Source organism: Larimichthys crocea, chromosome XX (assembly GCF_000972845.2).
Source record: "Larimichthys crocea isolate SSNF chromosome XX, L_crocea_2.0, whole genome shotgun sequence".
Taxonomy (NCBI): Eukaryota; Metazoa; Chordata; class Actinopteri; family Sciaenidae; genus Larimichthys; species Larimichthys crocea.
This window is the reverse complement of record NC_040030.1, coordinates 7915540-7933130: the sequence shown is the minus strand read 5'-3', so window position 1 is coordinate 7933130 and position 17591 is coordinate 7915540. Positions and strand designations below refer to the sequence as shown.

The window sequence follows — 17591 nt, the reverse complement described above, 5'->3', positions numbered from 1 at the left end:
AGGGTCAAAGCTCAAGGTACGATGTTTTTTGTCCGTCCCGATTGTGGCACATAACCACCATGTGTCATTCCCACATCTCAGTTTTTGTAGGTTAAATAAATAAGACCTCCTGATCTAACTTAGGAAAAAAGTGAATATAATCCGCAAAAATCTATTTCTTTAAGATGATCATCCACAGATATACTTTGTCCATTCATGGGTCTTTTTCCAAAAATATCGTCCAGTGGTTATTTCTTTTTTTTTCCTTGCAGCAGATTGTCTAGAATACATGGTAAAAAACCTTGTTAACTGACATGAGCTGTCTCCATTGAACAGACAAAGACAATGACTGGTATACTCTCAGGAATTAAAACTTCCAAGAAACAAGGCATCAGAGAACTGCGACACTGTCTGAGTGATCTGTGGGAAGAGAGTGCTTCACACCGACTGAGCACAAAATAGAGACTGGTAAGACTCTGGCTATTTAGATATGTGATTACAATAATAGATTTTTGTGTTTACCGATATTTTTGACCTCACTGTTCCCCCTGCACCTTTCATTGGCAAGGAAGCCACGCTGCTGTTACACCAGCCAGCCACTGGACCGGAAGCCAAGCTTTAGACAGTGATTAGTAAATCCTATTAACAGTCCCATTACAAGTTAAAGTGTCCTTCTCACGCCCTTCACCCATGAACCAAAACAACCTCCTTGAGATAAACCCCACAGACACTGATTTCAGATGTTTCACTGTCCAGAAATGATCTTTACCCTTGAAAGATAAAATCTCAGGACCGCTTTAGACGGACAGCAGAATTAGAGGCGTTTGAAATCCTCTTCAGTCGTGATGGGGAGATGTAGATGAAGACGTGATACACAACTGATGCACATCCTGTGTGATTTAGCTCCCAGCACAGGTTAACAATATTTTGCACATGTCACGTCATAAAATCTCAGGGCCAGACATTAATTCCAGCTTTTTGTCAGCTCACATACGTCTTCCTTCACTCTGCATGCTAGGGGCTGTGTATTCAATGTGTGTTTGTATGAAACAAAAGGGACTTGTGTAACTCGGGCATTGTGTCGAGTCTCTGAATCAGACGCCTTTTGTGTGTCTTCGGGGAGAGAAGAACATTATTCACAGAGAACTCTCAGGAAGGAAACAGCCTCCACAAGCTATGAGAGAGAGAAATATGGCCTATTTTTTCCAACACTGCAATGTATGTTTTCAGTAATGCAGCAGTTATATCACACACTTCCCTTGTTTGTGTTTACTGGATTCAACAGATGGAGGTGTTACGGCTTCTCGGTGAAGCTTTAGGGGATGTTTGTGGCTGCTGTGAGGGAAAGTGTTCTGAGGATAAAATGTAGCTTGGCAAGCGATGAATAATTGATTTAGGACCCTTTTTTCTGCTCGTTTGTTCTGTTGGTTCAAGCTGATTGCCAGTGAGTTAACTTAACCCTCAAATACAGCAGAGAGTTCCAGCAGGACTTCATGCACAAGTGTGTACAGGAAAACAGCTTACAGTACAGAGCAGTCTGTGATTGGCCTATCTCTCAGAAGTAAAGAGGATTAGAGGGACCTCTTATCTCTGTGCATGAGTGCGTCTTTGTCTGTGTCAGTGTGTGTGTGTGTGTTGGCGTCAGGTGCACCCGAGCATGCCTACTCGTGTCCCGGTGCGCATGCACGTATCAGATAGTAAGATTGACTAAGGAAAGGGAGGAAGCCTCTGTGACTTTAAAGGTATTTTTAGTCCGCAGTGTCTCGCTGGTCAAGAGAAATTGACGTTGAGGGAAGAATTAGTCGTGTGCCAGCTCGCTAATAGGGATGAGGAAGGCTCAGTTCTAATATACTAGAAATTAAACATCACTTGCAAGTGCACCATCACCCTGGAGCTGCTTCACCTCATCGCACACATCCAACCTAAAGGATACCACCAGATACACACCACATTAACACTGAAGGTATGTGACTATTTTCCGCTTGTCTTTTGGAGAAATAACCACTTGTTTCTGTTAAAACTAGGAAGGTTCTAGTAGTTTGCTTGGATGAAAACTCAACCTATCACAGGGGGAAATGAGCTGTTGTGTTACATGTATGTCTCAAAAGTATCATAGATCCATAGGGAGGTCTTTGGTGAATTGTCTTATGGTGTTTAGGAAGATATTGTTGGTTACTTTAAAGGTTTGTAGCTCAACTGCAGCACAAGAAATTGTCTTTGTTAGTGTCTCATACCCCAGCTGACTATTCAAATTTAATGAACGGTGCAGTGTGTGTTATCTGGTTACCAGACTCAAGTTACACGGGCCAGACTACACAGCACAAATGCATCTAACACAAACTGTAAATGTCCGGGAGTTCAGAAGTGCAAAGCAACTAAATACGCCTACTGTACTTAAGTGCGATTTTCAGGTACCTGTATTTTACAAGTATTGCAATTCTATAGTACTTTTTTTTTACTTTTACTGCAGTACATTCAGAGGGAAATATTGTACATTTTACTCCATTACATTTATCTGACAGCTATAATCCGTGGTTACATTTCACAATTAGATTTTGTATTCAAACAAATGCATAATAAGATGAAACGACACAATGCATTAATAATGATTTAACCAGTGGGTCCTGACCTTGTGACCCCTGACAAAAAAGCAGTCTAGCTGGGGCCCCTTGTCACATTTCACATGTCTTTATAATGTATTTATCCCATCAAAGAGACATTTCCCTCAAAACCTCTCAGATATTTCTGTTCAAGGCCCAAAAAGGTAAAACTCTCCTTAGATACACATCTAAAAAATTAATATTTGTAAAATGAATCAACTTTGAATGAACTTGTGACCCTTTGGAGCTGGCCCACAGGACTTGAGGTACATTTTCTTCTGTGCATTTAATTAAGTAGGATTTATTACATATTTGACCACAGGAAAAAATGCAATATTTTGTTTACTCTCTGACAGAAATATGCTTAAAGGGCATCGTGCTAGTGCATCTATTCTGTGTACACAGCATGCAGGTGTATGAGTGTGTGTGAATAACTTGCTGGGCTTGCACATGCCTCAGAGACTGCTTGTCCCCAGGCCTGTGTTTGATGTTGTGCGTTTACACCTGTGCGCGTTCGTGTGACTGTCTGTCCGTCCGTCCGTCTGTCTGTTTGGGTGACTGCGTTTGCTTTTGCATGACTGGATGCTTCAGTCAGTGTGTTTATGCTAAAGTGTGGGTGAGACGCAGAGAGTGGGAGATTAGAGAGAGAGAGTATGGATGTTCAGGCCGCTTCCGCCTCACAGCATGGAGACAATCAGGCCATGCTTCAGCCGTCAGTGGGAAGAAGGGGTGGGGAGAGAGCAATCGCTACACTACCATCGTTTATCACTGCAGACAGAAACCAAAACTCACCTCTGCCTACACATACACATACTCTAAGGTGAGGAGGAGGAGGAGGAAGAGAAGCAAAGGACAAAGACTGAAAAGAAAGAAGGAGGCAACTATAAACAATGAGGCATATCTATACATAGGAAGGCCAAGGAAATGAAGAAAATATTCTAAATTTGCTGATGAAGAAAGAATATATAGGGAAGGAGGCAAAGCAGGAAAGGAAACAGTGAGGGTGAATGGGCTCTCTGCCTCCTTAAAGCATCCTTCCAAGAGATTTGAGATTTGAACCCTGTGGCTGCAATGTCAACTGCATATTCACATATGACCAATTATTAAAGGAATAGTTTAATACTTTGAAAATGTCAAACCATTTCTATATAGGTCCAATGTGTAGGATTTAGTGGCATCTAGCCGTGAGGTTTCAGATACCAAACACGTGTAGGAGAACCCTCAGCGGACACAGAACTCATAAAAAATGCTACAAGCCCTTTTCAGAGATAGTGTTCAGTTTATCTCTTTATCAGACTCTGTAGAAGAGGACCCGCTCCCTTTGTAGATATAAAAGCCTCATTCTGATCGAACAAAAACACAGTTCCTATTTTCAGATGATTATACACAAATGAAAACATCCATCTGTTTTCTGTAAATGCTTTATCCTCATTAAGGTTGCAGAGGGCTGGAGCCAATCCCTGCTGACTTAGGGTGAGAAGACAAGTTACATTATGAAAACATATGTATGAATATTATATTCCGTTTCTGCCATACTCCGCCAATAGATGCTCTAAATCTTGCACACTGGATCTTTAACAAAATGCACATACATTAACTTGTTGTGCATTGATTCCACTTTTGCATTTTGTTGTTAGACTTTCAAGTCACTGGTCTCTAACATCCCACATGCAGGTGCTCTCATCACTACATCTGCTTTTTGCTTTCAGTGATGATTTCTAGTGTCATATTAATGCTTTTATCCAGAAGCTTTCCCATGTAGTAAGAAAAAAAATGATGTAAAAGCATAAATATTATTTTTTGGCTGTATTCCCCCATGGTACAAATTCTAGTCCCCAATTCCTCCTGTCCACCCGTGCCCAGGTACAGAGGGCTCTGAGCTGCTGGGTGCACAGAGGACACATCTGCCCCAGAGCTCCACAGACAAACACAGCAAATGAGCACTCGCTGTCATATTGCAACACATCTGCTTGATGTACAGCCGAGCTGACGTATTTTAATATCCTACGCATCGGATCTGGTGACTGGTTGTGCATATTCTCAGTACAGTGCAGCTAAACACACTGTAGGATTGTTTTGCACTCACGTTACAGCTGATGTAATGCAATTGCAGTGTAAAGTGTTGTGCTTTAAAGATGCAACATAGCTGCAGCCTCTGTGTTGTCTTTTCATTAGTGGGCATTCATATTACACTAATTTAATCGCATGGTGTGTTCTCCACGATAACACAAGCAATCAATTTTAGACAAGAGGGGAGGAGATAAATATTTCATTCTGATTTATCTCAATCTGATTTCCCCGCGTGCATCTGCCAACATTAACATATTTGAGAATATAAAAGGTTTCGATACAAAATGAGACAACTGCCAGCTGAAAAAAAAAGAAAAAACCAACAAAGCATGAGATATTATTTATGCCATGAGTCATCGCAGATGTCTTATCTGTGATTTTGAATATTTTATGGTGGCAATTTCCTCTAAAATGAAATATGTCATTTTAAAAATCATTCTTTAGTCTTTGTTTTTGTTGTCGCTCCGTGATCTGATTGGCTGGTCCTGGATGGATAAAGGTATACACACTTATATTATAAATAAATCCTGGGACATCTGAGAGACTTCTGCAGAGAGGTGTTGTGTGTTCATACAGTATATATGAACTTCCACAAGCCTGTCGCTGGAGCCCCAGATACTTGACCCACAAACAGTGTTTACAGCTCTTCCTACTTTAAAATCTTCTAAATCTAAAAAAAATCCCCTCTGACCTCCTCCAGCCTCGACTCATTGAAACAATCAAAGCACATTTTAAAAATTCACATTTACTTGAGTTAGTCCCCTTTAAAAAACATATTTTCCTCCGTGGATGTCTTCTGATCACCTGTCAGAGGCGGGACATGCGCGGTGTGCTGGAGGATCTGCGTCAAGGTGACCAGTGTGACGTAGAAAGGAGGGGAAGTGAAACAAGCTTGGTTTCAAAATAAAAGCCTTTGTATTTTATAATTGAGGAAAGAATGAATGAAGTGTTAAGGTGGTGAAAGAAAAACAGAAATAACGTCCTGATTTTTTTTATATTAAATATTTTTGGATTAGTTTTTCTTGTGTGTGGCCTATCCTTCATAATTTCTATACAAATCTATATATTTTTTAACATATCAGTTAATTTCAGGTTATGCATTATGTAGTAGAAGTGTGTTTTCAATTACACAAACCTGTCTACCTACATCAATGCTGCTTAATTAGGGTTTTATTTTGTAAAATCTCCCGGAAGCCACCTTGTGTGACTGTGAGCAATAGTAAACCAGAGACCCCCCTCACGGAAAAACTGTGCTAACTGTGGTGTACAGCTGCAGAGATGCGCGACACAGAAAAACAAGAAGAAGCGAGGGAAATGGAAAGACAGCGCGGGGGATGAGAAGAACAGCTGATGATAAATGATCTGAGATGCTCCGACACACCGAGGGACACCGTCTTCGCCGCTTCGCTCTTTGGACATAATAAAACGCGAAGAGGTGGCTTTGGATCGTGCATTGATCCGAATACAGTGGACGGGAGGGGTCGATCATGGGGAACGAAGCGAGCCTGGAAGGAGGCGAAGGGCCGCCGTCTGGGCTACCAGAGGGGCTGGCACCTGACGGGAAGGGTGGCTTTGTCCGGGTCCCTGAAGGGACTCCGGTCAACCTCAGTGAACTCACCGAGGAGGAGAGGAGGCAGCTCGCCGCGGCGATGTCAAGGGCGCAAAGCAGGCAGCCCGGGGGCGCAGCAGCTGCACGAAGGCAGGGCTTTTTTTCTCTACCACCCCCTCCTCTCTAGCATTATATATATTTTTTAATACACTTAAAATACCAAACATCAAGCAGGCGAGGAGAGGATGTGTTGTGGTGGAAGTGTGCAGCATCATTTGGAAGGATGCTTTAAAAGAAGGCAGTTCACGCCCATTTTAAAATCCTCCCAACCGCGTCAAGAAACGAGTGCATTCTTAGAGCTGCATGTAATGGATTATCATTAACATCTGATGATCTTGCATGGCTGTAAAAAAAAAAAAAAAAAAAAAAAAAAAGCTCTTTCTCGCCTGATGCAGGTCTAATATTGTCCGTGCACTCTCCTGATCATAATCTGTCGCTTTAAACGTCATGTATGTGCTGTTTTCACGCGGATGCACATGCATTGTTTTTAATAATTAAGTGATATTTGGAAAGATATAACGTTTGAAACGAGTCTGAATTGTTTGACTCTCTGTGTGTGTGTGAGATCACAGCGTAAGAGACACACCTCCAGTATTTGTGCGAAATTTTCGAAATGCCTGCTGGGTAAGAAAATCTGTCGTGCCTAGTGTGTTTTTTTTTTTTATTCCCTTCTTCATCTGAACGACGCCTTGACACCCAACTAAACAATTCACCACCTTACCCTTTACCAGCTGTGTGTGGCTCTTTAATTTAGCCAATTACACTGTCTGCTCTTGGTTGTGTTGGAGATGTGCTGTGTTATGGAGCGATGGATCGAAAGATGCCAATGAAAACAATATCCTACAAGCCCCATAATGCATCAGATTTGAAATAAATGTATATAATCGCGAAAGATTCCTCGATATCTGATCATGACATCATGTCATCTTTGTTAATTGGCTCCCAGTATTGAAGGAAGAATTGTTATTTATATCTGAGCTAAAGATGTGAGGGGGGGGAGGGGTGCATCAATATTAATATGACTATAAATAGAACAGCAGCCATAATGTCATCACTCATAGGCTTCACTCCTGCTGCTTTCTGATTATTATTTTTTTCTTAAATGTAAAAGTACGGATTTTATTTTCGTGTCGTGAAGGCATCAGTTCCGGAACGGGTCGCTGTCCGTGGTGCTGAAATACACGCTGCAGTGGATTGGCCCACAGCAGGCGTTGCAACACCTCTACTTATAACGTTTGGAAGTCATGTACTACTCAGTGATGATTGTAAGAAAAAATAATAATAATAATAATCAAATGCTGCATTGATTACAGCATTAAACTTTATTGCTTAGGGATAGTAATTCATCTCAGACAACAAGGCAGCAGGGTCTTAGTGAATGTTGCACATCATCACACAATAACATCCAATCATAGCGTTGATGCATTCCTCTAAAGGTCTGCGCTTTCACGCTTGTGGCTAGCAGTGTGTGTGTGTGTGTGTGTGTGTGTGTGTGTGTGTGTGTGTTGTGTATGTTGCTCTGCCTCAGCTAACAAAGATGTCTCAGCTTACTCCCCCCCAACCCCAATGGAGATGAGCATTTCCCTCTCTATCTCAGTGATCTACACTCTATGTCATTCAGCGGTATTCACTTTCCTGTCAGCTTTACCCGAGGGCTGCTGCCTACACATTTTGTGTTCAGTGATGTGTTGGAAAGGGCCTTCGATTACAAAGAGCTACCGCCATGGTGTTGACCTTTTATTATTAGGACAATGAAGCTAATGTGGAGTTAGCAAAGATGAAAAAAAACACAAAAAAACATAGTTGGTGTTACTTTAAATTAAATCAGAATATAATCTCATTTATCGCATAGTCTTGGTAGACAAGCACTTTATTAAAGTCAGTCTGTAAATTACAATGACAAATTAAGAGATAAGGCAGATAAATCCGTATATTGTAGAAACTCTTGTTAACAGTTAGAGCTGTTGTTTTTATTTTGGCGCTGGGTTGGTGTGGATTCATAAGCTTCTAAGATTTTCTCACTTTGCCAAAGTAAACACAAACGAACAATAATAGCGATAACAGCTGACTAAGTCTCTATTTTCTCCCTCTCTCTCTTTTTCAGACCGTCAGAATCTGATGCCCAGCATCGTCCCCAGCAGGTAGGGGCCTCCAAAGGCCCTACAGGTCTCAGTAAGAGCCGCACTGTAGACGCCTTCAATCAGGGTCCACCTGGCAGGCCCGCTCCGGGCCGCAGCCCCTCATCCCTAAGCCTTTTTGAATCCAGATTCCGGCAAGAGCCAAAAGACCCAGAGACTAAGTCAGGCATGTTTGGCTCCAGCTTCCTCAGCGGGGCCAACCCGCTCAGTGCTATGACCTCCTCCATATCCTCCATGGGCGATTCTGTCAACATGCCCAAATTTGGACTATTTGGGGATGAGGAGGGAGATACACCTGAGTCCAAGCAGGGAGGAAAGCCACCAGGCAAGGGTCCTCAGCAAGGGCCAGGTCCAAAGGGCCCACAACAGGGAGGACCTCAGAAACAGGGTCAGGGTCCTCCTGGACAAGGGCCAAAGCCAGGGCAGGGACCCAAGCAAGGTCAGGGACCACCAGGTCAGGGGCCCAAATCAGGCCAGGGTCCCCCAGGCCAAGGACCACCTGGGCAGGCCCCCAGGCAAGGTCAGGGACCACCAGGCCAAGGACCCCCAGGGCAACAGGCCCCAAAACCAGGTCAGGGACCACCAGGTCAAGGCACCAAACAGGGTGGCCCTCCCCAGCAAAAAGGTGGACCCCCTCAACAAGGACCCAAACAGCAAGGACCACCAGGCCCTGGGGCTCATCCTGGAGAGCGAGCGAAGAATGGAGGGCCTCCAGGTCAGCAGGAGGCTGGGAAACCTGCAGGAGGACTCTGTCCACTGTGTAAGACCACCAAGCTGAACACTGGATCTAAAGACCCACCTAATTACAATAACTGCACTGAGTGTAAGAACCAGGTCTGCAGCCTCTGTGGGTTCAGCCCGCCAGATTCAGAGGTAAGACAGCGATTAGTTATTTCATGTTTTTCTTTTCAAAGTTTAAAAAATAGTTTATAATTATTTCATGATGTGACCTTATTGAAGTAATGACTTACAGTGACATGAGCATTTCGTATACGTAGCTGTCAGTTTTCCACATGATAAATATTCTATACTCAAACGAAGCTGGCGGATACACTGGCATTTATCTAATAACACAGAAGACAGTTTGTGTTATTGATGGCAGAGGGTGGGAAAGGTCACACATTATTAAATTTTCAAATATCAAAATACCCAGTCAGTTTGCTCAGTCCACATTACACTGCAAAGATGTTATTCTAAAAGCTCATTTACTCCAGAATTCAGACTGAAAAATCTGTTTTTCTTACAGTTTAACCAACATCTTAAAATGATTTTGTGATACAGAAAGAGGAGATTCTCTGAAATGGCCAAATAATTTGTTGAGACGCAGACAGTATTTTTCCTGTGTAGCTAAATTCAGCCTTTTAGCAGCATATTGCTGTTCCTCTAAGCCTGGCGAAGGGAGTGTATCTCATAAGAGTGGCACACGATTTGAGAAACAGAGGGACCATATGGACCCAGGGAATGTTGATCAAGGTGACTCATGTCATGGCCACAGGAAGATACTGTGCCAGCCTGTGAGGACACTCCGTCACACATGGACGGTAGATGCTGGTGGGCCGTGATTACTGCACAGCAGAATGACTGGTTCCTTCTGCTTGAGCTTCTTCTTGGGATTTGTTAATATGCAGATAGTACTATGCAATTGGTGACAGTTATTTAGCAGATTGATCAGTTCAGGAAGTGGATTCTCTTTGTTTTTTAATATAGAATAAGAAATTGAATGCTGCTTGCGGTTACAATATACGATGACCTCATCTCTATTTAGGTTATAAGCAATAAGGACCATTACACACAAAAATACGCACATTGTTCTGTTCTAGATAGTGATCAAATTGTCAATATTGGCCCTTCTAAACAACGTGGTTTGCACACAGTGGAAACCAAGGAGATATCCTGTACACTAAACAAAGAGCACTGTGGTGTAGCCAGGTGTTTTTTTTTTCTCTTTTGGAATAGGTGTTGAAATATACTGTGTGGTCAGAACAGACAATTAAACAGTCAACAGTATTGGCACATGAATTGTACTTGTCTTTCTGTTTGCAGTCTATTGATAATCATCTGGTTTAGACTGAATTGCAACAATCATGGGTAGCAATAACCATTAAAAAATCAATTTAGAAGCAAACATTTCATATTAAAAATCACATTTCATTATTGTCTAAATATATAAGTGCCTTTTTTTGCCAGATTTGTATTGGTATTAACTCTCATGTTATAAGACGCAATTAGGCTGGTGAAAACAGGATTCAACATCATTTGAAACACTAATTAATGGACATGTCTTTAAATTTGTATTTATTTTAGGCTAAACAAAAAGAAACCACTTATTCCAGGGCTTTAATTGGTTATGCTTGACTGTGTGTGTACTGTAATTGCACATGCCATTGATGTCTGTGGAAATTTGTTCCAGTCAAATCTAACTTTTGTTTTGTCTTCTTTGTCTTGTGCAAAAGGGCAAAGAATGGCTGTGTCTGAACTGCCAGATGCAGCGAGCGATGGGAGGCATGGATCCCCCTGGAATGACAAAACCTAAACAAGGCTCTGCCCCACCCTCTCCCCAGAGACAGGCACCTGGAAAGCCTGGCAAGCTGCTGATAAAGCAGCAGAGTACCACTGACCATGGATTAACACCGCCAACAACACCGAGGCAGAAATCCCCAGGTCCTACCTCTCCTGGACCACTTTCCCCAGGAGTGGGAGGATCCCCTAAAATAGACCCCAAGACAGGCCGCCCCATTCAGCCGAAGTCCAGTCCCCAGCAGTCTCCCGCTAAAGCCAAGCAAGAGTCCAGCTTCTTTGGGGGGTTCAGTCTGGGAGGCTTAACAGACTCGGCCAAACCTCCTGCGGCTGCTCCACAAGCGTCCGAGTCCGTTAAAGGGAAGCTGTTTAGCGGGTTTGGTGGTTTGATGGAATCGAAGCCTCAAGCGCAGGCCGCATCAAAGCAGGAGGAGTCAGTGGCTGGAAAGTTGTTTGGAGGTTTTGGAGGGTTGACAGAATCAGCAAAACCTCCCGCTGCTGCTTCTCAGATGTTCAGCTTTGGATCGACGCTCTTGAGTTCAGCCACCAATATTGTTAGCGGAGAAGATGAGAAAAAATCAGATTCTCAGTCAGCCTCAGACTCCCTGATGGACTCCGGACCAGGTTCTCCTCCAGATTCAGACCCTGGCTCGGCACCTGACTCCCCTTTCTCTCCTCCTGGGTCTCCTCCTGATTCAGAATCTGCACCTGACACTCCACCTGCTAAGTTCACGAAACCTCCGAGAACCATTTCTGTGGAACAGGAAGAGAATGTCCCAGCAGCCCAACCTTCACCTGCCACAACCTCAACAACCAAGGAAAGCTGCCCTCTCTGTAACGTGGATCTGAACATTGGATCAGCAGACATGCCCAACTACAGCCTTTGCACCGAGTGCAAGAAGAAAGTGTGCAATCTGTGTGGATTTAATCCTACTCCCCATTTAGGAGAGGTAAGAAACCTCATTAGAACTATAGCTGTCTTAAGCCCTGCAGCTTCTTGTGCTTCCAACACACTGCACCTACCAGTAATTTATGCATTCTGTCATATATAAATAGAACACAAACATCCTCTAGATGTTTCATTGAAATAGGTCACTGTAAAGATACCATCAGGAGCTACAGACTTCAGTTCTTCAGTGTTTTCCCCCCACTAGCATCTAGTAGATGCACGTTTGACCACTGAATGAGTGCATGTGGTCAGTTATGCTGCATTTTAAGATGCCAGTCTCATTACTATCACGCTTTCTTTAGCAGAGAGGGCAGCCAGAAATGTGAAGATAAATTAGGTTGTTTAAATGGACGTCTCATCACCAAAGAGCACTTCAAACAATTGACACTTGACTCTGAAACTGAATACTCTGCATGTGCGTGTTTGACATTGTGTGACCATGTCTTGCTTGTGTGTATACCATGTGTACAGAAGGCACACATTTCGTCCTATTTACGATATTCTTTTATTGTGAAATTTAATACATGCTTGTATGAGTTCATATGATGCTTGTATGTTTGTTCGTGTGTGTGTGTTTGTGTGTATGAGTGTGTCCGTTCATTGACTTAGCTAGTCTAATGATGACGTGGAAACCGAACACTTTTGGCCTGCTTATCTTCAGAGGTGTGGGGACTGGTTTTCTGGTGTTACCGTGGTGTTTTGTCTGATATGGAAGCAACATCACAAGACTGTGTTGAGTTCCACAGAACAGATGGTACCCTATGGTGTAGGATCAGTATATTATGGGAATACAGGCCAGAAAGTGCTTTTCGGTTGAGCAGTTTCTCAGCATGCAGGCAAAACATATCCACATATGCTACACCCACTTAATATTCCATGTGAAATATCCTATTTATTGTCTGTATGTCACTTAGAATCGACACAGTCTCACCCATAGCCATAGGTCACTTAGAGTTTGATGTTCAATTATATCCTCCTGACATGTGTTTCACGTGTTCGTTAACAAGCTTCGTGTGTTAAGTTTAAGTGTGTCTTTAGTAATCTGCTGTGTATTTCTGGCTCTTTGAGGAGACTTCTGTAGCGGCTGGTGGAAATAAGCTGGGAGTGAACTCCACACTGTTTACAGGATCGCCAAAGTCTCACGGGAAATCAACTTTTATTTTGTAAAAGACAGGTCTAAGTCTTTACTTTCTATAAGTATTACACAGACATGAAGGTGAAACCTTCAGAATGTAAGGCTGAACACATTTTGTATGTCTGTACGGTGCAGTCTGTGAACTTTCAAAGGAATGAATTGACATTTTAGGAAATACAAACACTTGTTTTCTGGCAGAAAATTAGATGAGAAGACCATTGCCATGTCTGTCCATTACACACAATTCTACATCCAGCTTAGACTGTAAAGAAGGGGAACATTTCTCAGCTTGGACTACTAGCTTTCAGAGATCTCACACATAACCACACTGGGGTTTGTTTATACTCTTAAATTTATTTAAGGAGTGTCTGAATGAGATTTAATGTGTTATTTAATGAGCCATGTTAGCTGTTTCTAGTTTCCAGTCTTTTGCTAGACCAAGCTACCTGGCTGCTGACGGTAGCTTTACATTTATCATTGTTTCAGTCTTCTCATGTAACTCTTGCTAAAAAAAAAAAAGGAAATAAGCATATTTCTCTTTGGACTGAGCCAGGCAATGCTGTTTTTGTTGTTTCCAGTTTTTTTTTGCTAAGCTAAGCTAACTGGCTGTTGGCTATAGCTTCATCTACCGCACTACCGTAGAGTTCACCTACCGTACAGACTTGAGAGCGGTGTCCTATCATTTAACACAAGTAGATGTCAAACTGTTCCTTAATCAAGTTTTTCACATGCCACTATTGTATATATCATACACACCGAAAATTCTTTTTTTAAAGATATTTTTTTGGCCTTTAATGATGATTTAATGAGGAAGCAGGGGGCAGAGACACGCAGTGAATGGCCGTCCGATGCTGGATTCGAACCGGGGCCAGCTGCAGCAAGGACTATAGCCTCCACACACGGGGCGGCCGCTTAACCCACTACACTACCGACCACTCCTTAGAATGACATTCTTATTGATGTTAGTGATCTTCCACACCAAAAATCAAAATGTACTCTTATGTTGGTGTTACATTTGTTTGACATTAGTAATGAAACCGTCCCCTTCCCCACAGCGGCATTCCAAAACAAGATGGCCGCCATTTGTTTACAGTAGCAACGGCGCTATTAAAGACTCCAGTTCTTTCGAGTTTGGAGCTCTTAATTCTACCCGCTTGCTGCAGTAATGAGGAGCTGAATTGCACAGTCACTTAATTGAGGCCAAGCATGGGGAAAATGTAATTCCGCTGGAGAGATGTGCATCCAAGCCACTGATGCTCTAATTGGATATAGATTAGTCCGTTGAACACCATCCTGTCTTAAAGCCAGAACGGTCAGCTTAGTTTTGTTTTAAAGAATGATGTAGTTAGAACTTGGTACCAGGTGGATGAATCATTTTTGACCTATCTTGTGTTAAATCTCATCTTGTATTAAATACAGTTAATAATTGAACTCGAACAGAACAAGTTGCATCTTAAAACAGCAGCACCTTGTGGAATATGGCTGTAGACGACAGGCACTCACGTACTGTACACACACCACCTTGGTTGAGTCATCTACGCCCCCCCTCTACATACTGTGCCTCGCTTCTGTGTCATTCGCTGTCACAGTGTCGGCTGTCTGTAGGGGTTCATTCGCTGACGCATGAGTGGGTCAGAGTGTGTGTACCTGAGTTTGTCGGCGTGTGTGGGAACTGAAAAGTGTTTTCACTTGCAAGACTGTTGAGTTAGTTCGGTATGATGCAAATCTGGCTGGCTGGGAGCTTGCGCACTGTAGGTGTGTTGCTTGTTTGAATGACTTTTCACCACTTTGATGTGTGTGTGTGTGTGCATGTAAGACTTGTTTTATGGATGAAAGTTGTGTATTTCCGTGAAATACTCACAGTTGAGAATACCTGTCAACACGTGTGCGTGTAGGAGTAATCCGTTTCCTAAAAGGATTTAAAGGGCAGCAGGAAGCCTGTTAATTCTATAGAGGCTTGATCCTAGAGTCAGGTGACTCACCTTTAAGGTTCTTTCCATCACAACCCTCTCTTTGTCCATCTTTTCCCCTTTTTTTGTCGAATCTTTCTATATCATTTCTCTCTGTTTCATGTCTTCTTTAATATTTTTCTATCCTCTATAAGGATTAGAGGAGACACACTTAATACCAGTGTTTTTTTTAGTGTTTATACCTTTTAAACAAAGTGTCTTCTCCGTGTCAGACTCTTCTTGGTAGTGCTATCCCTTCGCTTTTCTCACTGTTGCGCCCTTTGATGTAAGGAACGTCTGTAAATGTGTGTCTGTGTCTAGTGCTGCTCAGTTATTGTAGCTCAGACTCCATGTCATGTTGCCCTTATCAGTAATGAGTGTGCTCGTTGGAGAAGTCTTACGTAAAATGGGAGCGGCACCACTTTGCTAACAAGCCTGAATTCAAGAGAGGAGGCTGCGAGCCACATACTTATCATCTACACCAAGGCAAAGCAATTAAATCTCTCTCTTTTTTAAACAAGTTATTAAGTCTATTGAGTCACAGCTGATTTCGTTTCTCATTTTGAAGCATAATAACAATCTGCGGTTCGTTTAATAGTAAGCAACTTAAGAAGTAATCATAAATACGGTGATGTAATTAAGGCGGAATGCACCTGCACAGTTTACTTTGTAAGTTGCATAGCAATGTGCTGAATTTTTAAGAATCAGTGCATTTTTGTTTGAGTCATTTACAATGATCTTTCACTGGATTGTAGACCTCTCGTGAAAGATCATTGTACTCACTTTTATATTTAGTACTGCATTATCACAAACATATAGCTGACAAGGTATTTTACTCAGCAGAAAATTCTCCTTTGCTGTATTATATGAATTTGTCTCCCTGGCATAAATGATTAAACATTTTAAGGATCATCACAACTGAAATGCTTCATTTCCAAACAGTTTTGAAGAACAGCTATCCTGAACAAATATATAAATAAAGATCATAATATGATTGGTAATATTATTTTGTCATTGACTGATGAAGATTTTGATAAATAGGTCATCCTGACATCACTTTCATCTGAAGGAGTTGTTTTATCTCAAAGGCTGGAAACAGGAAAATGCTAACCGAGCTCCATTCGGGGCGAAAACATAAAGTGCGCCGAAAGCTATCTTATTTGACATTTTTGGAAATATGCTTATTTGCTTTCTGGGCAAGAGTTGCATGAGAAGATTAAAAAAACACTTTCGTGGCTGTATGGTGACAGCGCTGCAAGCGTGAGGCTACCGTCAGCAGCCAGGTAGGGTAGGTAGCCTGGTAGGATTCACCTATCAGTACCTCTGAGGTACACATACTGACGTGTTATATCTGGTTTGTTTAATCGTCGTGTTGTGGTTTTACAAGGGGTTATACTGCTTTATGGACACAGTAACTTCCTGCCTGGCAACCTCACTGTGTCACTATATTTTGTATACGGATAAAAAAAAGGAGATACAGATACACCACTGTATCTTAGTAATGTAGTCATCTATTGATAATGTGCAGAACTAACAATGCCACTTTCGGTTAGTGAGTCCAAAAAATCTTCCCATTTTTTGGCACATTTTTTTGGATGTGTACATTTTTTACTGATCATGCTAGCCTAGCAGTTATTGTTATCGGGGGCGGTCGGTAGTGTAGTGGGTTAAGCGGCCGCCCCGTGTGTGGAGGCTATAGTCCTCGCTGCAGCTGACGCTAGTTCGAATCCCGCATCGGACGGCTAATTCCTGCTGCTTCCTGTCTATCTTCAGCTGTACTATCAATAAAGGCATAAAAAGGCCAAAAAAATAATCTTAAAAAAAAGATGTAATTGTTATCAATCTATGCTATTTCTTGTCTGACTCTGGGCGAGGCAGCAAACAAGTGTATTTCTGAAAACGTCAGACTGTTTCATTAATTTTTCATGTTCATGACATTGTGAGAGCTAATATTTGTTCATGCATTGTGGCAACAACGAGTAACATTGGAGGGTTGAGTTCAGGCATGTGACTGTTATAGTTGGTGTGGTCTGAATGAATCTAAGTCAATCTGATGTCCAATGAAATGTAAATGCATATGTGCATACATGTTTTTGTTGGCAGGCTCTGGTCCTATGCTACCACACACTCACTGCGTGGTGGTATTTCCTGTGTCTTCTTCCCTCGTTGTTATTCTGTGGTCGTGCACACAGAATAACAATACCCACCCACAAACTGAACCATCCTGGGTCTGCACTGGCAGATAAAAGCTTCCTCCATGGTCATACACAGAATACACACCCATACGTGTAGAGTACAGTAACCTGCAGAATCTGTTTTCCCGTTTGTGTGTTTCTGGGCCATACAGTTCAGTTGCCTCACAGCTTTACCATCACTTGCCCAGGAGGCTAAAGTGTACAGAAATAGTCACAGCCATAAAAGAGCCACAAAGAGGGGAACGCAAGCTCCTGCAGGGCAGCTCTCTGTTTCTGTGGCTCTCCAGGCTCTTTTGTGTTCCCTCTTTCATATTTCTTCCTTTTTTGAAAGGCTCTTTCGACTGCACCAGGCAAAACACAGAGTGCCCCCCCTCCATGGCCACCTTGGAAGGCTTTAAATGGATGGTATTTTTAGACATAAAGGTGTTTTTGTGTTTGTCTGTCTGTACT

At 42.4% G+C, this 17591-nt stretch overlaps 2 protein-coding genes across 5 annotated transcripts in view; one reads left to right on the top strand and one right to left on the bottom strand.

Moving 5' to 3' along the window:
• LOC104928802 (E3 ubiquitin-protein ligase TRIM38) overlaps positions 1-17591 on the bottom strand; it is an 899066-nt gene that overhangs the window by 125983 nt on the left and 755492 nt on the right. The window lies entirely within an intron of this gene.
• The window catches only part of pcloa (piccolo presynaptic cytomatrix protein a), a 51319-nt gene continuing 39604 nt past the window's right edge, over positions 5877-17591 (top strand). For all 4 annotated transcript variants that reach the window (XM_019266767.2, XM_019266759.2, XM_019266773.2 and 1 more), the window contains exons 1-3: positions 5877-6348; positions 8363-9269; positions 10850-11863. In XM_019266767.2, coding sequence (XP_019122312.2) covers positions 6137-6348; positions 8363-9269; positions 10850-11863 — 2133 coding nt within the window. In that variant the 5' untranslated portion in view covers positions 5877-6136. The remainder of the gene's footprint in view (positions 6349-8362; positions 9270-10849; positions 11864-17591) is intronic.